Source organism: Mirounga angustirostris, unplaced genomic scaffold, assembly GCF_029215605.1.
Source record: "Mirounga angustirostris isolate CCGP_5_RB_7025 unplaced genomic scaffold, mMirAng1.0.hap1 SCAF_7, whole genome shotgun sequence".
Lineage (NCBI taxonomy): Eukaryota > Metazoa > Chordata > Mammalia > Carnivora > Phocidae > Mirounga > Mirounga angustirostris.
Genome location: NW_026991715.1, coordinates 123461086 through 123487497, shown reverse-complemented (window position 1 = coordinate 123487497; position 26412 = coordinate 123461086). Strand labels below are relative to the sequence as shown.

The 26412-nt window shown below is 38.0% G+C and overlaps 1 protein-coding gene and 1 long non-coding RNA gene across 2 annotated transcripts in view; one reads left to right on the top strand and one right to left on the bottom strand.

Annotated features, from left to right (window-relative positions):
- Window positions 1-26412, bottom strand: part of C9 (complement C9) — a 53105-nt gene that overhangs the window by 11193 nt on the left and 15500 nt on the right. Inside the window, exons 5-9 of the mRNA XM_045887970.1 lie at window positions 22008-22146; window positions 11408-11674; window positions 7176-7416; window positions 4346-4471; window positions 2453-2631 (exon numbers count right to left, since the gene is read on the bottom strand). Coding sequence (XP_045743926.1) covers window positions 2453-2631; window positions 4346-4471; window positions 7176-7416; window positions 11408-11674; window positions 22008-22146 — 952 coding nt within the window. The remainder of the gene's footprint in view (window positions 1-2452; window positions 2632-4345; window positions 4472-7175; window positions 7417-11407; window positions 11675-22007; window positions 22147-26412) is intronic.
- The window catches only part of LOC135365443 (uncharacterized), a 66927-nt gene that overhangs the window by 36727 nt on the left and 3788 nt on the right, over window positions 1-26412 (top strand). The gene's annotated exons all lie outside the window — the stretch shown is intronic.

The following is a 26412-nucleotide window of genomic DNA, read 5'->3' as shown; positions in this document are numbered from 1 at the left end:
ATAGTTTTTATTTTATTTTATTTTTTCTTAGTTACTTTAGCATGGAAAAATATGTTATGCTATGTTATGTTGTATATAATAACTGTCTTACTTAGAAAATCTCTGTAAAATTCTTTAGAGTGATATAACTTCCTAGTGTTTTCTCCAAGATAAGCTATTTGTAACGTAAATACCTAGATAATGGATTTAATTTGCTCAGAGGATTAAACATAAACCAGTTAATAGTTTCATGTAGGTGGGGAGAGATTTCACCAATTCTTTAAATAATTAAATAGAAGCGTCAACTATTTTAATATTAAGACCATCCCTGGTGTTTGAACATGTCATCCATAGATAAGAGAATGCTTCAACTTACCAAAGAATTAATTGGTGATTATAGATTGTTTAATTACCTCATGGAATAGCTTCTAAACCAGAAAAACACTTCTACTGGATTTATAAAATCAAAATAAGTTGCAATCTATTTTGAGGTCAAACCAGACTATATATCATATTCTTTAGGGATTTAAAAGTCACACAAAGTCAATAAAACACATAGTATTCTACTATTTTCTGCACTTCTATAAGAAGATACATTTTTAAAAGTGGTCCCTGGGTGACTTACTGTAGTTGTCATTTTCTTAGGTAGAACATTCATATGAAAAGCCCAGGCTTCCAATATGTAAAGAAAGAAACTTATACAGGTAGTTTAGATGGACTGCCTACTAATCTAAAAATCTGGAGATCAATAGTTGCCCTTGAAGATAAGATAAACTATATTTTGCATCCAGCCAGTGGGACTGTCCAAACAGAGTTGATTAAAGTCTTTGAATAGTTCTGGCAAATCTAGTAGTAAATCTTAGGCAGATGTTTTATTTACTTGAGATTTTTTAAATTGGCTCTAGATTATGGTAGATGATGATTAAGACCTTCTCAGAGAACAATCTTGGATCTCTACAAGGACAGCTGAACTTCCTTTGTCGGGATGAGAAGACAAGCCAGTTTAAGTATCCATGTGGATATAAACATCTTTCTAAATGAATTCTTTTTTATTTAAGATTTTCTGACATAGATTTATTTTTACTGAGTTCAAAATAATGAATTTAAATGTGATTTAAACATAATAAAATAAAAGGGTACCTTTTTTTGGGGTGGGTACCTGGGTGGCTCAGTCGGTTAAGCATCTGCCTTTGGCTCAGGTCATGACCCCAGAGTCCTGGGATGGAGCCCCACATCAGACTCCCTGCTCAGTGGAGCCTACTTCTCCTTCTGCCACTCCCCCTCCTCATGCTTTCTCTCTCTCTCTCTCAAATAAATAAATAAAATCTTAAAAAAAAAAAAAGACTTGAATTTCGTATATAGACACGTTAATTTGGCCAACTTTTTTTCCCTGTTTGTCCTACTTTTGGGACAAAATATTTGAAGTTTCATAGATATGTTAGCATATCTATAAATGGCTAGGTTTCTATGACTTAAAGGGAAAGTAGATTACAATTTTCCAGTTTCTTAGTTCTGCCCTCATATAAATGTGATGGTTTTGGTAGCTTCACTCACTCTTTAAAGACAACAAAAGGGGGTGAAGGAATAAAAATTTCCAATAGTCTTTATTGGATAGTCCTATCAAACTATGATAGGACTTTTGATAGGACTATTCAAACTAGAATAGTCCTATCAAAATCCCAAATGACTGTAACTCAAGTTAATCAAACTGAAGTTGAGGGTCATCAAAGATAAATCTGACCCAAGGGAGAATTGTGAAACCTACAGGGAAAATTGAAACCTATAAAAGGAAGTAGGAAAACAAATAAGGAATAAAGGAAAACACATACCCTTTCCAGTAAGTTTGGGGAGAGAGTGATGGGGCTAAATGAGACTAGCATTTATATCTTTACAATTACAATGCAGTTTGTTTCTCCTGGAAATAAGGACTAATGGGTTTATAAACTGAAGACTATAATCAAGATACAAAAAAGAAAGAATTTCTGGACCCTAAGAACTGCTCACCCTTGGTCTTATTTTCTGAGACCTTATGAACTTCCCTTTCATGAAGGCCCTTCTGATTCTCCTGTGTTGGAAGTGGTGCTATGATGCCCCCTGAAAGCAAGGGACAACCAGGGGCAGATGGAAGAAAACTGACAATTCTTGGGCACCAATTTTGTGCCAGTCTGTGCGAGAGGCTCTATGCAAACAATGCTACCGAATCCTCAAAATAAACATGAAGCCCTGGAAAGTGTAGGGTTGCAGAGGTCAGAGAACTTTACACGTTCAGAGGACAGAGATCAGCACTCAGCCTGGGTTGGTGTGAGGCCACAGGTCATGCCTCTCCTCTCTGTCCTGCTTCTTTCCGGGGATGAGATAGCGGTGCGTTGGAATGCTCACATCTCTTTCAGATGAAGTTAACTTCATCTGAACCCACAGTTACATTGAATAAGAAAATGTAAAAATCTCCTATTTGAAAATAAACATTCCTTACTTTTTGGTTTATGAGCACTGGAGCATCATTTAAGGAAGTGGCCCAATTTACAAAGTCAGTCGTATCAACCGTCTTGGCTCCTTTGAGAAGCTTCTCTTTCAGTTCATATGTATATTTTTGGGTCCCTCCTCTTACGAGTGAAATAACGTCATCTATGATGCCATCACGACTGATGTTTACTGAGAAGAGAAAGAGGATATAAGTGAAGCATTTATAGTTCTGTGACATTTGATTAATATTTATTGAACCCTTTCATAAAGTATCATCTAGTATATTTATTGAATTTTATTTATGTAATTTTTTTTACCCCAAATCTCCAAGACCAATTTTTATGGGTAGCCAATGGAAGACTTTAATTGTCTTAAAAAAATAAAAGCAATATGACAATTGAGATACATTGATGATTCCAAGTTCATCACTTATGCACATGCACACATGACTTTGGGCTACACTATACATTTTTTGTTTCAGACTTACCTTCATAATTACATTTTATATAGGTTTGTTTTAAACTATTTTAATATTATGAAAAATCAAAGCATATAAAAAAGAATCAGGTGAAAAGCAAAATTCTTTCCATCCCACATTCCTACTTATCTCTCTCCTTCAATCTCTCCAGACTAAACCACCTTTAACAAAATTTGTGAATCTTACAGAGTTGTAAATTTTTCAAACTGGAAAGGAATTTTAAGGAGTTTTTGTTTATCATTTTTCATTTTTATAAATGAGAAAACTGAGACTCAGACAGGTGGAGTGACTAGCCCAAGACTAGCTTAAGGGGTAAATATTGAAATTAGGACATTTTATGGCAAGTTCAGTTTTCTTTGCACTTCATCAATGGTTTCCAATCATGGCCACACGTTAGCGGTTGGTATGCTTTTAAAAATATCAGGCTTTCTTCTGTCTGCCTCCCCACTATCATTTGATTCTTTAGAGGTGAGCCTCAACCATTTGTATGTCTGAAAATACTCTCAGATTAGATTAGAGTAAAAATTGAGAACTCCAGAACTACCTCATGCTTGTAAATCTGCTAAATATTACCAACACAAGCAACATTTTTACCAAAGATATTTATGTTCTTAAAAAGGTTATGCACTGATTGAATGTTAAGGATAAATTGGGATTTCTTTTCCCCTCAGTTTTATTGAGATATATTGACACACTGTAAAAGTTTAAGGTGTACAGCTTAATGACTTGACATACACATATATTGCAAAATGATTACCACAATAAGTTTAGTAAACACGCATCACCTCATAGAGTTTACAAAAACTTTATTTTTTCCTGGGATGAAAAATTTTAGTATCTACTCTCTTAATTACTTTCAAACATATCACATGGTACTGTTAACTAGTCATCTTGTTGTATATTACGTCCCCAGTATTTATTTATCTCATAACTGGAAGTTTGTACCTTTTGACTCATTAGATGAAGGTGGATTGGGGGTTTTGAGTCAGGTGGAAGGCTGAGTTAGTGGAATGGTTTTGGTCTTCTCCTTTCTTAAAGGTCACACAGGGTCCTGCCACTAGCCTATTCAGAAGCTGTGTTAAAATTGGGGAGAAAAAAGGAGATCTTTCTTGAAGACATTTCTCTACCATTGGCCTTCTACCATTGCCATGATAAATATGAAATCTACAATGACCATGCCTAAAAGCCTTTCCCAGAGCTGCATGCCGTGTGCCCTGTACAACAGTGATTCCAGTGAATACATGTCCATGGGTTACTTGTGTTTATAATGGTTTGGAAACCACTATAAAGATAAAATAATTTTGAAGCACTCTAAGCTTTTTTTTAAATAAAGAAGATAGACAATAAGGAGAGTTTACAGTGACAGAGCACTGCTCATTGACAACGCCCCTCCTTTTTTTTAAGGAGTGAGTAGGTTATACTTACCAGTTCCACCTTCACCCCTCTTTAAGCAATCATTTTTATTAATTTCTCCCTTGACTTCAAGTCCAGCTTTCAGAGAAACATCCAGATGAAACCCGAGGCATCTCTGTACATCCCTTAGTTCAACACCTGTTTAATGTATTTAGTTGAAAATTGTTAAATAACGTTTATCAACATCACAAATAAATTCCAATTTTTGCTATTTTGTAAGAACTGTACTTACTGGGATTCCTAGACATTATTATTGAGCTCAAATGCACGGTCATATCGGCCCTGATTTGTCCTTATGTTAGAATCTAGTGGCCTCCTTTTGAATTTGCCTGTCAACTTAATACCCAAGGACATATAAATTTGCTCCTTGTTTGAAAGGGACATAAGTCAGAATAGGGCAGTTATAGTAAAGTCCTTTACCTCTAATAACATGGCAGGGAGACACTGACATCTAACATATATTGAATACTTATCATATACACAACATCGTTCTAAGCATTTTGTATGCATTAATTAATTTAATCCTCACATTGGTCTTTTGAGGTAGGTTCTATTATTGTCCTCATTTTACAGATAAGGATATGGAATGGCAGAGCAGATAAGTAATCTGCCAGTGGAATTCAGCAATTAGCCAAGTTAGTATTTGAACCAGAGTTGTCTGGTTGTTAAGCACTTCTCTGTATTGACTTCATAATTTGGTCGTGGGATGCATCAACATCTCTTTATCCTCTTTGGAAGACTCTGTTCATTATTAAGGTAGCTAGTTATTGCTTTGAGCAGATGGCTTATATAGATGACAATTTTGTTTTGGTCCTATGAATGCTACTTAGTAGATAGCAGTCTCGGAAGCTGACTCACTGTGGTGTGTGGATGCCACAGTTCCTAGGAAGAAAAATCCTAATATTTAATTCAAGCATATAATTTATTATCTATTTAGAAGAGAGAATAATAATTTTATTTTAAGGGTAAACTGCCTCAGTTCATTGACTGTGTCGGTTTTTGCTCTTATTTCTTTCAGATCATACACACACACATGCCAAAATGCTTTATGAAAAAGGAAAGGGAGAAGTTAAGTTAAACCCAGGGTTTCATGGTGGAATTTAGAAGTAGGGATCTGGGGTATTCAGGCATTCATTTATTCAACAAATATTTTTTGTGTACCCACAACTAGTGAGAACTTGAGAAATATCAGGTGGCTTTCCCCATGAGAAAGGGAGAGGGAGGATAAAAATGGAAGACCATGCTAGAAATCCAGAATACGAGATTTCCAACCGTAACCTAAGAAGCATAAAGACTTTGATTCTGAAGATGGGGATGAAAATACCTAAGTGATCCCAGTGAACTTAGCTTCTCTACCTCTGCTGTGGACCTTTCATGTTCAGAAAGGGTCTGGACATCCCAAATCTAGGAGGAGGACATGGCTTGGTCTTCAGGTATTGCCAATGAAGAAGTGAGAAAGATGACTTCCCTCTCAAAGATACCAGAACTGACCTAATGATCCTTGTCTACTAAGGCCAGATGCTAAGTAAATTTAAGTGGGTAGGTCTGAGTTATCCAAGATTAAAAATTTTAGCCCATGGAGCTTTTTCACCAAAGCAACTCTTAGCCTGAAGTGTTCCTTGTGTTTTGATCATCCTTGTTGAGCCTTTCTCTCCTGATTTTCAGGTTACTCAAGACATAGTCCTCGTGTGCCCCTCGCCCATATGATATCTATCAAAATAGCCTACCAGGCAGGACTCATGAGACTTCATCATTCTATACATAGCCCTGTAGGGCAGTATAAGCCAAATAACCTCATATTCCTCTTCCCCTGGCAGTGTTTCTCCCTGCTCAAGACTGAGGCATCAAGAGCAATTTGTTCTGGCCAGGTCATATTTGTTTTGTCTATATAGTGCTTACCAACTATGGGGGCAATGTCAGACTTCAAGTTCATAGCCATATCCCATTCTTCACTTGACACAGATAGAAGCTACAGGGAAGGAGCCATAGAAAAGGTTTTTGCCAACACTTCCCTCCCTAAGAGACACACTGAAGAACGCTGAGGGCAGAGAAAGGAGATATGTTGGTGCCTATCTCCTCTTTAAGGAATATTATAACTAGAAATAATGACTCACAAAGTAAATAATTAAAACTGATTAACACAGTCACTTTGCATCTACTTGATTCTTAAAAGGCTTAGATAAAGCTGTTAGGCCAGTATGGTAACCATGTAGTACATAGGCTTTTCCTGTACGTGTGGCAGACATTGATGATCCACCATGACCTTCTTTCCACGTTCCAAGTGTGGTCAGAAATCTACTCAACATGGACCCAATTCAACTACCACCCTATGATTAGACTTGTCATAAGATGAGGTAAAACTGATTTTTCTACCCTTGCTTTAAGACACCAGACTTATACAATCTTAACATTACTTTCTTCCTCCTCCCTAAAAGAAAATAGAGAACAATATTTTCCTTCCAATACTGAAGAATCCTTTGGAAGATAATTGTCATACATATAATTGGACCACTTATTGATTAAGAAATAGATTATGTAAATTATGTCTCTTGTACTTTTTTCACCTTTTAAATAGTATGTCACTAGAAGCAGCATCACCAATTGATATTAAATTACAGTACAATTTTGTGCATTTCTCAATAATGCATGACCAAGTCATCTTGTTTGAGGTAGAAGTCAATTTGCTGTCTGATAGGGTTTTAGATGCCAAAGGGCAGGGAGAGAGTTCTCTCAAAGAAGCAGGACTTTATTTTAAAACCTTTAACCATTGAAAGAGATCAGCAATAGGAATAATGATCGGCTAAAACAACATCAGAAGTTAGAACTCTATTTCCAGGTATACCTTTCTCTTTCATGGATGCTTTATCCAAAACATATATTAGTTCATAGAATCCTCCTAGAGACCCAGAGCTACTGTAGTGGGTTCCATAGGTTTCCAAAAATGCAAAATATTCCCCCTTTGCATAGGTAGTCGGCAGAGCTTTTATATCATCCAAGAAAGTTGTTGTCAGCATGACATCCCGACTTCTCATCACAAATCTCCCCAGATGAATTATTCCTTTCACATGCAGAAACACTTTTTCCTTGATTGTAGAATAGAAGAAAAAAAATATGAGTTTCATAACCACTATTTTAAATTTAAAAATCACAAAATTTAAAAATTACAAAAAAATCACAAAATTTAGAACTTCCCCAGGCAACAAATGTTTTAGCAGTGACCCTAGATGACCACTTTAACCCAGTAGGATGGCAAACTCAAAATGTGGTTAGTCCCAACTGTTGATGAAGATGGGCAGCAATCGGAACTCTCAGCACTGTTGGTGGGAATGTACAATGGCCTAATCACTGTGGAGAACTGCTTGACAATTTCTTGTAAAAGTAAACCCACATCTACCCTGTGGTCAACAATTCCACCTCTACATAGTTACCTACGATCAGTGACAAAATAGTCCACAAAAAGATCCATATGAGACTTTTAGAGCAACGTTAGTCAGAAGAGCTTAAAACTAGAAACCATTCAAATGTCCAGAAATAGAAGAACTGATCAACAAATTGTGGTATGTTCACAAAAAGTACTACTAGTTAGCAATAAAAAGGAATAAACTACCAATACACGCAACAACATAAATACATCTCAAAAATATTATGCTGAGTGAAAAGAGTCAGACACAAAAGAGTATGTACTGTATGATTTCATTTACATGAAGTTCTAGACCAGGTGAAATTAAGCTATGGTCAGAGAAATCTGAAAAGTGGTTGCCTCTCAGGCAGTAGGGGATTGACTGAAAAGGGCATGAGGGAATTTTCTTGAGGTGATGGAAATGTTCTATGTCTTGTTTGACAAGGTGGTCACACAGGTGGATACAAAAGTCAAAACTCATGGAACTACAGGCTTAAAATATTTGCTATTTGCATTATCACTTGTAAGTTATTCTCCACCAAATTGATTGTAAAATGTTGACAATGGAAGGAAATGTAGACATTCCATATGCAGCCCAATCTTCTCATTTTGCAGACGAGGACACTCTGATCCAAAGGTATCAAGTTATTTGCTCCAAATCACAAAAATAGTCTTTGGCAGTGATTGGAACTACAATCCTAGGTCTCAAGTCTCCCTGCTCCTTCCTCTATGTCCTTTCAATTTTTTATAACAAAGATAGGATAAACAACATTTTAAGAAATGCAAGCTAAATGAGTGAATAGTTAAGCATTCCTAGGGATGATGTCTCAAATTTCCAGGAGAAAACTGAGGCAGTGACAAAGAACTATGTGTTTCAATGCCACAGACTATCCCAGTCAAAACTAAACTACAATGGACACCTATGATTTGTAGACGGTTCGTTTAAGTTTCTCTTGCTATAGTAGTGGTTAACACACGTTGATTGCATAGAAGTTGAAAACATTTTATTATTTTTTAAAAGTATATGTTGGTGTATATGAACATCACACCAAACTTTCTGTGTTTCAGAAGCACAACTGTTCACATTGTATGGCTTCAGGTGATGGTCAGTGATTCAGTCTTCAACAATGAATTCGCCTTCTGATGACTTGCATAATAATTCTCAGTGGAGTCTCAAGGATGCACAAAACTTATTTGGACTCCTCATTGTTGCTAAAATTAAGAGGTATAACTTGTCAGAGAGACGTTAACATTCTTTGGCTCAACTTATTTCAGAGGTAGATCTTAGATCATTTCCATCCAGATACAAAGTTGTTCCTTCCATCTTAGATAATAAAAACAAAATCTCTCGGCCTCACTTGTCTAATCATTTGCTGCCAATTTCTTTGCCTTCATTAGAAGCAAAATTCCTTTAAAAAAATTTCTATACTGGCTGTTTTCAATTCCTGTCTTTCTATTTTCTCTTAAATCTAATTCAGTCATGCAGCTCTCCTCACTACTTCAGCAAAACTTCTCTTGTCAAGGTCACCAATGACCTTCACAATGCTAAAGCCAGCAGCTGTTACTTCTTAGTCCTTCTTTGAAATATTCGCACATGTGACACAGTTCATTACTCCTTTCTCCTTGATACGGGTTCTTTTCTTCTAGGGCAGTTCTCAAACTGTAAAGTGTGGACAAATCACCCATAGAGTCTTGTTAAAATGTAATTCTAATTCAATAGGTCTGGGTTAGAGGCTGAGGTGTTAGCTTCCCGGTGATGCTAATGATGCTGATCCATGGACCACACTTTGAGTAGTGAGGTTCTAGGGCATTAGATTTGCCACGTCTTGCTGTCCTCTGCTGGTTCTTCCTCTTTTGCCAGACCTCTTTCTATTGAAGTTCCTTGAGTTTAGTCCTGGATCTTCTCTTTTCTATTTACATCAACTCTTGGTGGTCACACGAAACCCTATGACTGTAAGCACCGTTCTATATACAAACAACTCCCAAACTTATAGCTCAATCCCAGATCTTTTTGTCAAACTCCAGACTTATAACACCAACTTCCTACTTAACATCTCCAAATGAATGTCTAACAGACATCTCAAACTTAATCTGACTAAAATTGAACTATTGTTTTTATTCTCTCAACCTGCTCTACCGAAAGTTTTCTCTATCTCAGTTAGTAGCAACTCCATCCTTCCAGTTGTTTAGACCTTAGACTCATGCTTGACTCTATACCTGCTCCATCCATCTGCACACACCTGGATTCCTGCAATAGTTTTCAACAAACCTTTTTACTTTTGCTCTTCACTCTCATAATTTCTTCTCATTTAAAATATACTAGCATATGCCAATCTTCTATTCAAAAAGTTCTACTGACTTCTCATGTCACTCAGAGAAAAAGCTAAACTCAGGACAGGCTGTGAGGCCCTTCATGATCTGGTTCAGGATAAACTTTCTAACCCGTTCTCCTGGTTCACTTGGCCCAATGGGCAGATATGTTCCCACCTTAGAGACTTGTCTCTAACAGTTCCTTCTGCCAGGTACATCATCCCATGACTATTTGGCTGTTTCTTCTCCTTCAAATCTTCATTCAGATTTCATTTCCTTTATGAAGTCTACCCTGGACTTTCTTTTTAATATTGCCACTTGCCCAGCACTCCTGATTTCTCTTGTGTTATTCTACTTTTTGCTTTATTCCATGCACTTATCACTTTCTAAATACTATATATCTCACTCTTTTGCTATTACGTTTATTTTTTCTATCTCTCCCTGCTGAACTTTCAGCTCCATGAGGCAGCAATCTTTTTTAGTTTGGTTCACAAATGTATTCTAAGCCCCTGGAACAGTGCCTGGCCACATAAGAAATCCACATTAAATATTTGTTGTATGATTTAAAGGATTTTCCAACTGCATCGTATGGATGGGTATGCATATTAATATAGAGACAAGGTACAGAGCCATACAAAACAATTGTATGATTAGGCATAACATAAGTATTAAGTGTGAATTATTATTATTTTTAAAGGAGGAGAGGGTATCTAAACAGGTGACTGTGTTATCAGAAAAGGAAGAATGAACATTTTACCAGCATCATACTGATTACAGAAAGTGTTTCCTATATTTCAAAGGTGATGAAACAAAATTCTAAATGTGGATTAAATATTAAAAAACAAACACATTTTCAAAGCCTTAAATTAAAGGTGTGATTACAAAGTAAGCAGACCAATGTCATATGCAATGTGTACAATTTCATGGCACCTATTTAGAGACGCTTTCCAGTAAGTAAATAGTCATCAGTGTAAGACATTGCAATGAATTACCAAATTCCTCAGTCTGATGCTTCATTGTCATTCTGAAGGTGGTATAAATTCAACAGTCTATTACCACAATCTCAGTCTAAAAGTATGTTCCGAATTCTTAATATGCTTGTTCTCTGTTTATCACCACCAAATATCTCGCCCCCTCATTTACTGCAGATCCCATGGCCCCTTCTTCAGTTAGCATTCTTCTTCCTCACCTCCTAGCTACATATTTGGGATTTGTTGAGAATTATTTTTTCTCTCTCTCTCCAGTGAACTCTATCTGCTCCAAACACTTAAACTTAAAAGAGTTTTAAACTCTTTTAAGTTTAAGTGTTTGGTTAGTTTGAAAAATATCCCATTATATCTTCTATATTAAGTGTTTGGTCTTACCTTTTTAGAAGAATGTGACAAGAACAGTTGGTAAGTTTCATTTTTGGAATATGTAAATCGAAATTTACCCTCAGCATTTGTAAGACTGAAGTTTTTTTTGCCAGGAGTTTCTTTAAGTGTGCTTTTAGACTTTTCAATTGCTTCAGTAGGTGTGAATTTTAAAGTTATATCTGCATTAAAATTTGATGTCTTCTCTTGGACAATTCTTTTGAATGCCTCCATCTGTTCTTCATAATGTTCAGTTCTGAAATTTTTATCGGCTTTTGTCTAAAAGAGAACGATGAAACACTATGAAAAACAACATGCAAAAAACCCACCCCAAATAAACACAGATGAAAGAAAAATCAAGCAATTTATTTGAAAGGTATTTGAGCGAAGGAGTTAAGAGTGAAACACTGAAGTGACATCGCTGGGCTCTGATACAGACTCCATGACTCTGAGGACAGGACACAGTAATCTCTCTCTGTGTCTGATTCCTAGTCTATGAAAAAGAGATGCTCACCATACATAGCCCAAAGGCTGTTAAGAGATAATGCAATGAGATAATGCATATGAAGGGCTTAGAACATAGCAAACTTTCAAGTGTTAATATGTTAATAATTAAAGAGCTATTTGCATAACAGATGCACAATATACTTCCATTTGTGTAAAAAAAGAAAGGAAGAAAGAAATGATAAAGCCAACACTGACTGAAGGCTTCTGGGCCAGCACTGCTTTGAATATTTTACGCATGTTAATTAATTTAAGCAGAAAGGTTAAGACAAGGTCTGCACTCTGAACCTTTACACTCTCCTGCCCGTTAATACATACATACATACATACATAAATAATAAAAAACTAAAAAAAAAGACTAGGAAAGCAAGCAAGCGAAGAAAGGTTTTTATGTGCACAGAAAATTACCAGAAAAATCGACAAAGCAAAGTGTTTGCCCTTGAGAAGGGGAACTGTGAAATGGAAATCTGGAGTGGGAGCTGGCTTATATTTCCTTGAATAATCTTCTGCGATGTTCAGACTTTTTGACTGTTTTTTTTTTTTTTACCACTTTCATATTTGCATGGGGGAAAAAAAAACCCTGAACTAAACAACCTAGTTAAAAATTAAAAATACTAAACTTTCAATTAAAGAATTCTTAACCACAAAACCAAAAGACAACCAACAGAATGGGAGAAGATATTTGCAAATGACATATCAGATAAAGGGCTAGTATCCAAAATTTATAAAGAACTTATCAAACTCAACACCCAAAGAACAAATGATCCAATCAAGAAATGGGCAGAAGACACGAACAGATGTTTTTCCAAAGAAGACATCCAAATGGCCAACAGACACATGAAAAAGTGCTCAACATCGCTCGGCATCAGGGAAATCCAAATCAAAACCTCAATGAGATACCACCTCACACCAGTCAGAATGGCTAAAATTAACAAGTCAGAAAATGACAGATGTTGGCAGGGATGCGGAGAAAGGGGAACCCTCCTACACTGTTAGTGGGAATGCAAGCTGGTGCAGCCACTCTGGAAAACAGTATGGAGGTTCCTCAAAGAGTTGAAAATAGAGCTAGCCTACAACCCAGCAATTGCACTACTGGGTATTTACCCCAAAGATACAAATGGAGGGATCCGAAGGGATACGTGCACCCCGATGTTTATAGCAGCAATGTCCACAATAGACAAACTATGGAAAGAGCCAAGATATCCATCAACAGATGAATGGATAAAGAAGACATGGTTTATATATACAATGGAATATTATGCAGCCATCAAAAGGAATGAAATCTTGCCATTTGCAATGACGTGGATGGAACTGGAGGGTATTATGCTGAGCGAAAGAAGTCAATCAGAGAAAGACATATATCATATGACCTCACTGATATGAGGAATTCTTAATCTCAGGAAACAAACTGAGGGTTGCTGGAGTGGTGGGGGGTGGGAGGGATGGGGTGGCTGGGTGATAGACATTGGGGAGGGTATGTGCTATGGTGAGTGCTGTGAAGTGTGAAAGACTGTTGAATCACAAACCTGTACCTCTGAAACAAATAATACATTATATGTTAAAAAAAAATAAGAAGAAGATAGCAGGAGGGGAAGAATGAAGGGGGGGAAATTGGAGGGGGAGATAAACCATGAAAGACTATGGACTCTGAAAAACAAACTGAGGGTTCTAAAGGGGAGGGGGGTGAGGGGATGGGTTAGCCTGGTGATGAGTATTAAGGAGGGCACATACTGCATGGAGCACTGGGTGTTATGCACAAACAATGAATCATGGAGCACTACATCAAAAACTAATGATGTATGGTGAACATAATAATAAAATTAAAAAAGAAAAAAAGAATTCTTAGCCAACTTGACAATTGTCAGGTATCAGTGGGAGGTTTGTTAATCTCAGTGGTGAAACTCCTCCCAGAGGTCCTCTGCAATAGGTCGTAACTCTTGTCTGAGAAGGAGCCACCCATCTCTTCAGTCAGCACAGACTGGAGCCGTAGCATACAGTGGGGAACTGTTCTGCACAGGGAATGCTATGGTCTGAATGTTTATGTCCCTCCACAAAATCCATATGTTAAAATCCTAATGCCCATTTCGATGGTAGGAGGGGGGCCTTTGGGAAGAGTCTTCATGAATGAGATTAGTGCTATCATAAAAGTGACCCCACAGAACTCTCTAGCCCCTTCCACCATATAAGGATGCAAGAAGTCTGTAGCCCATAAGAGGGCCTTAACTCAACCAGACTAGCACTCTGATCTCGGACTTCCAGAACTTCTGATGTTCTCATCTCCAGAATTGTGAGAAATAATTGTCACTTTGCACTTATTAACACATTTAACCTTTTCAAAATCTTATGAAATATGTATTATTACCACTCCACTCTATGATAAGAAACTGAGATTCAGGAAGATAAATAAGTTACCTAATGTCCCATGGATGATAAGTGGAGGAACTTAGGATTTAAACCCAGGGAGTCTTAATTCAGAACTGACCAATTGACCATATGCTACCCTGTTGCCAATTCATTAGTGAACTCTTTAGTTCTTAAATATGCTAGATTTAAAAAAAAAATACTGATTCCCTTTCTTCCTTTCAGTCTCTACTATTATATAAACAGTTTAGTCTTTCATCATTTCCTTCTTGGACCATGAAATAGCCTCCTTCTGTCGTTACCTCTCTGGTCTTGTCCTTTTGAAATTTATATCCATAAAACACAAAGATTTAAAATGAAACTCTGACCATGTTGCTGTCCTCAGTGGCTGCCTTCTCATGCTCACAATCATGTCCAAATTACTTAATATGGCATATGAGAACCTTCATTATTTGATTCCTGTCTGTGACTCCAAATTTGAACTCATATTAGTTTATCATAGACCATAGTTCCTTTCAAAATAGACCAGTCTTTTGTTCCTTGGAAACATCAATATACAATAAACAAATCAGCAGGTGCATAATAAACCTGATCTATACACTGCCAGGGCTTCTAAATGGACTCAAGTTGCAGCAGAAAGTACAGTTGGAATGTTTATTAAGCCTCTGTTTTCTGTTTTGTTGTCAATCTTAATGGCAATTCCAATGAAATATTTACTTGATTATGGGCTCTTGCCTTCGTTAGAAGCATGAGCTTTTAAGGAAAAGACTGTTGGGGTGCCTGGATGGCACCACCGGTTGAGCAGCTGACTTCTGATTTCAGCTCAGGTCATGATCTCAGGGTCATGAGATTGAGCCCTGCGTGGAGCTCCACACTCAGCTTGGGATTCTCTCTCTCCCTCTTCCCCTCCCCCCCACTCGCTCTCCCCCCCAAAATAAATAATTATATATTTTAAGAAGTAAAGAAAAGATTGTTAATATACTGCATGCACTTATTTATTAATTCAGTGATCATTTTTTTTTTAGCAAGGAATACAAGGTTAGTTTCTCAGGATTCCACAGTAAATAAAATAACTAGAAACTTGACTTAGGGTATATATGATGCAACAAAATAAATGCTAGAACAGAAAGGGAAGCAGAGGCTATTGCATTAATTTACAGGTGGGGCATCTAACCAAAACAGAGAATTCAGAGGAGAAAGCTGAGGGAGGAGTGGTAATCAAAAGCCAGGTTAGGAATGACCTTTTTCTCCCTATCACAGAGATTGATTATTATCCTGCTGGCTACAGGGAAACACTCACTAAATTTAAGCAGCTAAGAGATAAGATCAGATTTATCATTTATCTTCATACTGATGTGTGTGGAACGAATTGAAACTGAGCAAAACTAGAGGTCCTAAGCTGATAAGAAGACACAGCAGCCTAGCTGAGAAATGACAGGTGCCTAAGGCCATGGCCATGGCAGTGAGAATGGAGAAGAGGAGACAAATTTAGGAGACATTGTGAAATAATGGAACTTGGAGATTGATTGGATACTGTAGACTTTGAGGGAGATGCGTCTGTAGAGGAAGTCTTTAGGATGATTCCCAGATTTTGAATTTGGTGATTAGGAAGATATTATTTCATTGTTTCATTGTATCCATTTAAGTGAAGAAATCAGGGCGCCTGGGTGGCTCAGTTGGTTAAGCGACTGCCTTCGGCTCAGGTCATGGTCCCGAAGTCCTGGGATCGAGTCCCACATCGGGCTCCTGGCTCAGCGGGGAGCCTGCTTCTCCCTCTGACCCTCTCCCCTCTCATGCTGTTTCTCTCTCTCTCTCAAATAAATAAATAAATAAAATCTTTAAAAAAAATAAGTGAAGAAATCAAACGTAAGAATCAGGGAACTGGGTGTTAAGAGTGTATATCAGCTGTCGTTTCCTGACTTGTTAATTTTAGCCATTCTGACTGGTGTGAGGTGGTATCTCACTGAGGTTTTGATTTGGATTTCCCTGACACTGTTGGTGGGAATGCAAGCTGGTGCAGCCACTCTGGAAAACTGTATGGAGGTTCTTCAAAAAGTTGAAAATAGAGCTACCATATGATCCAGCAATTGCACTACTGGGTATTTACCCCAAAGATACAAAAGTAGGGATCTGAAGGGCTATGTGCACCCCGATGTTTATTGCAGCAATGTCCACAATAGCCAAACTGTGGAAAGAGCCAAGATGTCCATTGACAGATGAATGGATAAAGAAGATGTGGTATATATATTCAATGGAATATTATGCAGCCATCAAAAGGAATGAGATCTTGCCATTTGCAACGACGTGGATGGAACTGGAGGGTATTATGTTGAGTGAAATAAGTCAAACAGAGAAAGACATGTATCATATGATCTCACTGATATGAGGAATTCTTAATCGCAGGAAACAAACTGAGTGTTGTTGGAATGGGAGGTGGGGTGGGAGGGATGGGTGACTGGGTGATAGACACTGGGGAGGGTGTGTGCTCTGGTAAGCGCTGTGAATTTTGCAAGACTGTTGAATCTCAGATCTGTACCTCTGAAACAAATAATGCAATATATGTTAAGAAAAAAAAAGAAGAAGAAGAAGAAGAAGGTAGCGGGAGGGGAAGAATGAAGCGGGGGAAATCGGAGGGGTAGACGAACCATGAGAGACGATGGACTCTGAAAAACAAACTGAGGGTTCTAGAGGGTAGGGGGTGGGAGGATGGGTTAGCCTGGTGGTGGGTATTGAGGAGGGCACATTCTGCATGGAGCACTGAGTGTTGTGCACAAACAAAGAATCATGGAACACTTCATCTAAAACTAATGTTGTAATGTATGGGGATTAACATAAGAATAAAAAAAAAAAGAGTGGATACCAGCTTTGGATATGTTAACTGTGTGATGACTGCACACAACTAGCTATGTGGGTATCCAGTTCGGAGAGAGACATGGGCTGGTAATAGAGTATCTGTAAGCCATCAGGTTAGAGGTGAAAATTGAAGCCACAGGAGGGAATGAAATCAACCCAAGGAGAATATGTAGACAGAGACTAGTGAAACAAGGTGAATGAAGTAGGAACTCTGGTAAGACCTATATTTAGGGGCTGTCCTAAGTAAAGGGAGCTCAAAAGAATCTTCAAGATGGACTTTGGCAAAAGCAGTTGGTGCAAGAAGGTAATAGAGATTTGGCGTTGTGAGCTGTACTATGCTCCCCCCAAATTCATGTGTGGAAGTCCGAAGCCCATGTACCTCAGAAGGTGATTGTGTTTGGAGATACAAATATTAGAGAGCTAATTAAATTAAAATGAGGTCATTAAAATGGGCTCTAACCCGATATTACTGGTGCCTTTATAAAAGGAGGAGGTTAGAACTCAAACAGAAGGAAGAGGCTGGGGAGATACAGGAAAAATGACATCTACAAGCCAAGGAGAGAGGCCTCAGAAGAAACCTGATCTCAGACTTGTAGCCTTTCAAATTGTGAGAAAATAAATTTCTGTTGTTTGAACCATCCAGTCTGTGATACTTTGTTATGGCAGCCCTAGTGAACTAATATAGTTAGGGAGTTAATGGGAAATGCAAAAATTGAGACAGCAAATGTAGATAAGAAGAGTATGTGGAGATGGGTGTTTCCTTCTTGTGTTTGTGTTTTTTTTTAATGAGAGTCTTGAAGTATTTATTTATATATTAAGGGCAGGGTGGAAGATGAGAGAGGGGTTGACAGAAGGCTTAAGAAGATAAGTAACAAGGCACTTGACATGGAATCCAACATATGGAAAGACACACTTTCTACTGAGACAGAATAGAAGGATGTTAAGGGTGGACTGAGTGAGAAGTAAGTTTGTACACAAGGACAACCTTGAAGAAAAAACTAGAAAATTCTTTTCTAGGCTTTGGTATTCTCTGTCAAGTTGAAGCTAATGCCATCTACCGAGCTTAAGGCCAACACGGTCAGATGAGGAGCTTGAGGGGGATGCTGGAAATTTTAAACCACCCCTGTGTGGACTGGGGAGGAGTGCAGCCTGGGGGGAGGTGTGTGGACCAGCTGAGCTGTGTGGAGGTCCTGGGTGAGGGTATAATGCCAAGAGTTCTTATATCATTATGAATTTCTCTAAGCAGTACAAGTTTACAAGAGGGGCAGAAAACTAATAGGGTTCATCAAAAGTTGGAGTGTTTCTGGATTATAGAAGGAATAGAAGTCAAGGGCATTGATAATATTATCAAGAGTGGTCAAAATGGATCTGGATTGATTCTAGGAAGGAATTGAAAACCGGAGGAGCAAGATGGAATGGGAGGAAAGCCAGTGCCAAAGAACTGGATCTCGATGGGGTCCAAGAGTAGGTTTGTGGTCACAAGTGACAGTAAGAGCTAAGAAATGGGCCAGTTGCAGTGAGGCAAAGGGTTAAATGTTGGATTCCCCAGTGTTTGGAATCCACATGCAGCACAGTTCTGGTGAACACAGCTAAGGATGTGGTTCCAGATGTGAGTGGCTCTGGCAGAACAGACACAAGAGGTTAAGAGGCAACAAAAAGTTACTGGCAGAGTCCACAGGATATAAAAGTCACCCAGGATTTGGGAGGGATTGGGGGGAAAGGACAACTAGAATCCAGGTGCATTTTACAATTCTTTGTTGATCTCTTAAATCTTACATATTCATGGTGACCCAGGTTTAAAGAAAATGGTAATAAAACCTGAAACCTGATTTACCAATTGTTACTTTCCAGAACAAAAGTGGAGAGGACCAAAGAAAGACAAGGGAAAAGGAACTGATTTGTACATGACACCATCCCTGTTTTCTTCCCCATAATTGCAGGCTTCAGAGGTTCAGTATTACTTCTGATTTATTAAATAGCCAGTAGACCTTGACCTGTAATATGAATGCTAATTATGCATTGAATCGTAGCAAAGTCTTTTACTAATTATATTCTTTAAAAAAAGAATGATAGCAAATATTTATTGAGCGTTTGCTATGTGCCGATAACTTCCCGGGTGTTTTAGACTCATTTATCTTTACGAGATAGGCATCGGTATTTCTATTTTACAGATGAGGGAACTGAGGAAGGATGAGGAAGAATAATTTACCCGAGATCTCACTGCTGCTTAGGAGTGGAGCTGGGATTCCAACCTATGTACTATGTCCTGGGGAGTCAGAGAACCAGAGCCACTCTTGAGAGAAGAGGCACTGAGGGAGGGTGAATGTGTCAGAGTCAGATGTCATTAGTACGAAATATTCCTCATACACTGATAGTTCGGTAGAATTCTTTCAAAACATAAAAGACAGTAAATTACTGTTGATGAGTAACTAAGACAGGATTTTAAAAATTAATTCATCCAATAAAAATTTGTTGAGCATCATATATACACATATATTGAGTAGAGTATTAGTATAACAGGCTGTAAGGACGTATAAAATGCATTCTTTGCCTTCAGTTCCTATAATAAAATCTGCAAAAAAGGAGGCAAACTATTCCATTGGATATTAGAAGGTGTAGGAAGAAATTCTTTCTAAGAAGTCAAAATAGAGATTTCCATTGAATTGAAACATATTTGGCTATTTCCCAAGACCATCACAGATGAGAGTGAGGGGAGCACCAGCAGCTGGAGCACTAAGGAAGTAATGTGGGGACTTCAGCAAGCCCCCAGCCAACTCCATCAGCACTTCTCCTCAGCTGACACCAATTCACCATCCAGGCCCACAATCCCTGTCTGCTTTTTATCAACTTGATGCCAACACCCATTTGGAGGCATTATTCTGATTGGAACTGATAAAAATTTACTAGAGTCTTCATTTCTCCCACTTTATGTGAAGATCAGTTAGTTTTGCTACAGAAATATTAATGTGCTTGGTTATGAGATGCTGCTCCCAACTCCCCTGGGGGTGTAAGTAATATACGGGGTAAGCAACACATCATCTTTGTAAAATCCAAAATACTGACTACAGAAACCCATCTATTTCCAGGGTTGTAAATAGAGAAAACAGTGTATTTACTCTCCAAATGTAGCTTCAAGATCAGTCATGGGCAAGGTTCTGGCCCTGACCATCTTGTGTCACTCACAGCCATTCCTACCCCTAGAGAGAAGCTAAGAGGCTGGTCACAGTGACGAAGACAGGAAAACTGTATGACACAGACCTGAGAACTAAAAACCAAATAAAGTAAGATGTCAACAACCCTTCTTCCATCAGCAATGACAAAGGTTACCTTATCTTTGGAGTATTCTTTTTTAAGAAAGTGGAACATTTTGGGGCGCCTGGGTGGCTCAGACGGTTAAGCGTCTGCCTTCAGCTCGGGTCATGATCCCAGGGTCCTGGGATCGAGCCCCACATCGGGCTCCCTGCTCAGCGGGTAGCCTGCTTCTCCTTCTCCCTCTGCCTGCCACTCCCCCTGCTTGTGCTCTCTCTCTCTCTCTAATAAAAAATTAAAAAATTAAAAAAAAAGTGGAACATTTGTAATAACCTTTAGAAAGATGATCATCTTCCCTTCAAAAAATGTGCTTAAAGAGGGTAAAAACCTGGCATGAGGGGGAAAAATCAATAATCCAACACGTTCCCTGAAATTTGTGGCAAAATGATTCTATGCTGGCCTTACAGGTACAAAAAAAAAAAAAAAAATAGGATAATGTGGTCACATGTAAAAGAAATGCCAGTCAAATAGTCCAGACTTTAAAATATTTAGTATTCATGGGAGAGCAGGATCGCTTCAGGCTGCAATGAGTAGGGACTGTTTTACAACATTATTAAAAAGAAAAGAAATATTAACTACATTTATTTAAAAGTATATGTGTTTTGGAAACCGTTGCGAGTGACCACAGTGATAAAGGACTTTGTGAAAACTGAATAAAGTAAACTTTATGGGTCACCAATGGGACCATTGAAAAAAAAAAACAGATTATTGTAGCTCCTGATTCAGAATAAGTGAATTATTATTCTTTATTTTTATCTTGCTTAGACCAAAAAAATCTCTCTAATGGTGACAAATATTGATCCTTTAAACAGAGGGTTCCAGTTTGTGGATGGTTCTAGAGAATTTAGGTGACTTTCAGGAAGGTGGTTAAGTTTGGAGAGGCATTGGGTAGAGCAAAAATCATTTTAAGAAATGGTTTAACAAGAGCTAGAGGGGTTTGAGGTGAGTGAAAACAGCCACTCACATTAGTCAAGCAGGACTTACCTAGGGGAATGCTGAGGAAAAAACCAATGTCAAGAAGAGTTTTGATTTGTAGGCTAGCAAAAAGTGAGCTTAGGGCGCCTGGGTGGCTCAGTTGGTTAAGCGACTGCCTTCGGCTCAGGTCATGATCCTGGAGTCCCAGGATCGAGTCCCACATCGGGCTCCCTGCTCGGGGGGGAGCCTGCTTCTGCCTCTGACCCTCCCCCCTCTCATGTGCTCTCTGTCTCTCTCATTCTCTCTGTCTCAAATAAATAAATAAAATCTTTAAAAAAAAAAAAAGTGAGCTTAAATAGCATGAGCAGTGTACCCAGGACTTAAATCAGCATTAATTTAATTTTTATTTTATCAGGCTTTTAGATGATTCTTTTAATGGAGTCTAAGTATTTGCCAAAACTATTACTAGGTGCCCATTCCTGAGGGTTGACTGTAGACCACTGTATGTTTTCTAAAGAGATCGAAGCTACACCTCCTCTTCTTTCAGTCAATTTTATATGCCCATCAGATTCTTAGTCTACTGAACTTTTCACATTATTTAGTGTTACATTTATTGAAGTGGCTTTTCAGCTTAAAGCTGAGCAATATGTTTGCTTCTGAGGAGACTTACTTCATAGGCTAGAGAAGCCACGTTCCAGGGTCTGCGGTAGTAGACCAAGGTGTTTCCATCCCGAACGCGGTCACAGTGTCCATTGTAGTACTCATTGTCAAAAGGTGTGCTTAGGGGATCCATCCCTAAGACGTTGATGCTGAAAATGAACAGAGTAGCATCAGATATGGAAATCCCAGGAGCTAATGCAAGGCAGTCCTCTGTAGCTTGGGAAAGAGAAGGCTTTGGCTCATGTCCCCATCACCCCATATATGCGTGATATAATCAGGAACAGAAGCAAGAGTCTGCTCACTTCTGCTTTATGTCTCTGGCAGCAAGCATACGTTAGGAAGGCCTTATAAACTTCCAGGCAACTAGGGCATTGTTGGGAGCACAATGAAAGAAATGCAATAACTAGGGAGCAAGGGACCATCTGGCTCCTAGAGTCTTAACTCCACTGCTGTAACTCTTAGCTAACCTCCCCTAGTGAGCTAAGAGCCAACTCTGTAGTACCCTACTTAAATTATTTGAGAACAGAGCATCTCGGGGGGGGGGGGGCAGTATAACATATGCATGTAATTTTTAATCTATGAATCAACATTGGGGCTCTTTCTCTCCCCATTCTCTTTAAACTGAAGCCTTTTCCTCCAGCTGTCTCATTGCTTGTCAAGAACCTCATTCCCTCCAGGCTTATATTATTTCTACTATACTTTCCAAGGGGAAATACAAAAATTTCAGCATCCTGACAAGGCATTCTCAAAAGTTCTACTTTTTCCTCTCAGCAAAATATTTTTATTTGGCAAGCTTTAATTCAGAAACAGAAATCTTATCTAGCTTTAAAAAAGTTAAGTTTGATTTGTAGACCTAAAAGCAATGTATGAACAAGGAGCAGTTCCTTCTCTGTGAAGTACACTTCTGTTAATCAGAACGGTCATTGCTGTCTAGTCTGGAATATATGGCTCCAGACCAGGGAGGCCAAAATAGAGGTTTGATCTGCACATCTATAACTGAGTTTGACACAAAAGCAGAAATTCTTCCATGGATCTAGACCACATCCCAAACTCCAATGAACTGGATTATAAATCTAGATGTTGGTTTCAAGAGTAATATGTCAAAGGGTGTAGATGGTTTACTCTAAAACCCATTGCTAATGAAAGAAAAATAAAAAATAAAAAAGATTATCTTACTGCCAGTGGTTTAGTTAAAAACAACATCTTCACATAAACTGCACATTCTTTTTTTTTAAGATTTTATTTATTTATTTATTTGAGAGAGAGAGAGCTCAAGTGGGGGAAATAGGCAGAGGGACAAGCAGACTCCCTACGGAGCGGGGAGCCTGATACAGGGCTTGATCCCAGGACCCTGAGATCATGACCTGAGCCAAAATCAGATGCTTAACTGACTGAGCCACCCAGGTGCCTCCAAATGGCACATTCTTAATAAATGTTGAATCTACAAAGAAAACGACATTATAGCTCAACTTTAAAGGAAGGTAAGTTAAGGAACCAATTCAGGAATATCTTTCTCAGAGCTAACTGTATAGTTAACTACTTCTGATTTTTTGCTCTATGAGAACCTTTCATGAAAAATGCTATGGCCCTAAAGTTTAATATAGGGCCAAAAATTAGGCTTAGTTGAGTAAGAAAGAAAAAAGAGACATTATTATCTGGTTTACTTTCTCAAACATCTAATGCCTCATGGTAGGTTAACATTTCAGCTTCACTTCTTCACCCATCCCTGCATCTACAGCAAATGAATAATACCTCCCCGCGCCCCCCCCTTTGGTATGACTAAGGTTTTGATACAAAGACATGGAACACTGGAAACAAATTATCTGTGTTTGTTTCTTAAACAAGCCCTGCAGTACATTTTCTTTGTTCTATAGTGAACTTGTCCTTCATAAATCTGTATTAACAGAGACTCTGTACCTCTTCACTTTCAGGGAACAATGACGTTAATCTTTGTTATAATGATGATTAACTCTTGGGTGACTATGATATCTACACAGAGTGTAGTATTTGTAGTAAATAGTGAGTAATATTAAGAGAGTTAATACGCAGTCTTTGATCTCATGAAAATTGTATTCAAATTATGGAGTTGGACACATAACCACCTATTTCAAAAAAGAGTCCAAGGTCAAATACACGTGCGCCAAGTAGCACAGGCAAGTGCTGCGCAGGTTCCCAAAAGGAAGAAACCCCATGGCAGGGTCATAAATAGAGATTAGAAGAAGTAGGATTTGATTTGGGCGCTGCAGGATGGGGATGGGAGGGCAGGAAGAATGGTGTGCACAAAAGCCTGGAGGAGGAAATGTGTATGGCATGGTTTCGGGTAGTAGTCTTCAGATTTTCTGCTTGTCTACTCTATGAAAACATGATGACAAATTTTGCCTGCCTGCACAGTGTTGGTGTGACATCTAAGATTTTTCATCTTAAGTTTAAGTAGTTGCAAAGGATATAATTTCTCAGCAGGCTATAAATATTTACATCTTAAAGTACAGTTATTTTGCCTCTTTTTAAAATAAATCCAGTGAAATATAAATGCCATAGTGATGGTGGGTATCAAATCGCTGCAATGTTTATCTTTCTTTAGCAACTAGAGATTTTATGATATTCCTTTTTATTCTAATTTCTTTTTAAAGACACTTTATTTTTTAGAGCAGTTTTAGGTTCATTGCAAAATGAGTGAAAGAGACAGAGATTTCCCATATGTCCCTACCCACTTTTGATTCTTGAATCCATACTTCTATTCTATTTCCACCACAGAAGTTTAACCTCTTGTAATGTTATTTTAGCTCAGAAGTTTTAATGGATCACTTTTTTATACTTTTTTGTACCAAAAAGGTATTAACTGAAATTTAAAAAATATTAAGTATCCTTTAACTATCAGGTCTAAATAAGTAAAAACTCCTCTGGATTGAGTTATAATTATTAGCAGTATATATATTAAAATGTTTTAAATAGTTAACAAACTCTTTTTTTTTTTTGGAAAGGTGTCTCAGTGAAAAGAACGGGCGTCTTTTTTAATTAAGTGATTAGTTCCTGCCTTCATAGATGGATACTACTTATTGCTAGAAAAAGACAAGATTCAGGATCGACTGTATTCTTACTTTCCATTTTTATAGACACAAATCCTGAGAAACTTTACTCATGTACATAAGTGGAAAAGAATAGAAGGAATTTTGGCATGGCAATGTCACTTGATTCTTTGATCTTCTGAGTTTTGTGCCAAAAAGAAAGATCACAGACTAGTCTTTCATTAAAAATTATTTGTATAGCCCATTATCTGATAATTGATTACAATATCTTTCAAAGAGAATTGGAGATGGGTTGACTTACAAGGCACTGGAGTCCAACTGAGCACCAATATTTGGAAATGTTTTTTGGTTTTCCCACCACAGAGTAAAATTGAGGTGGGTGAGGGGGGTACTCTTCTTTTGGACGGTGAAAGTTAGGTGATTACAAAAGGGGACTGCAGAGGGGAGAATGGGCTTCACAACTTGGATGCCACGGGGTTGTTAAGCTTCTCAAGTTTATGAAAAATATGTATGTATGGAATAAACGATTTACTGTTGGTTCAATAGATTAGTTAAGCCACTAATAGTTGAGGAAACTATTACCTTAAAACTTACCTGTCTCCCCCTTAGAAAGTCTTTTTGCACCCCACAGTAGTATGCATACCCCACTTTGAAGGTTTTATTTTACAGAACAGCAAACTGACTAGTTGGCTGGATCCATCTGGAAAGTTACAATGAAACTGCTCCACAGTCTAAAGCACAACTAAGGAAGAAATGTTTCAAAACTTTTGACTTGGTTCCACTACTATAGAGACAGCCAGTCTAGTCTAGAATGAGCCAATTTTTTTTTTTCGGCCAAGAAACATGAAAACTTCTCATGGATGGAATGTCATCGCCTGGGAAATAAAAAAATCATGTGTATTTTGGCAGCACCTAGAGATGCCTGTTTTCATGCCAGCATCTAGAACCATAGGCAGTTCCCATTTACCAGGTGACCAGAAAAGAAAGCTCCCTCCACAGAAGGGGTGCTATGCTTAGATCACATAAAAAAGTAATTCATTACCATACATCATTTACAGCTGGTTTGGATTTATATTTTTTCAATGAGTGCAAGTTAGGGTATTTCCCTAAACACTTCTGGAGAATCTCAAATGCCTACAAGGCAAGAGGCGGAAATATTTGTGATACAAGGGAATTCTGCTGGCATTAAGAATTTAAGGGGGAGTCCTTCAAATGAAAAAAACAGGTACAAATTAATGACTGTGGGTACTTGTACTTTCATGTATGAAAGAGTCTGATTGTATATGACTGCTCATAAGACTTGTTGAGATTTTCCAGATTGGATTGTGTAGAAGCAGTTTATAAATCTGTTGCTATGACGAGGGTGTTTACTCCTATTACCTCTATTCA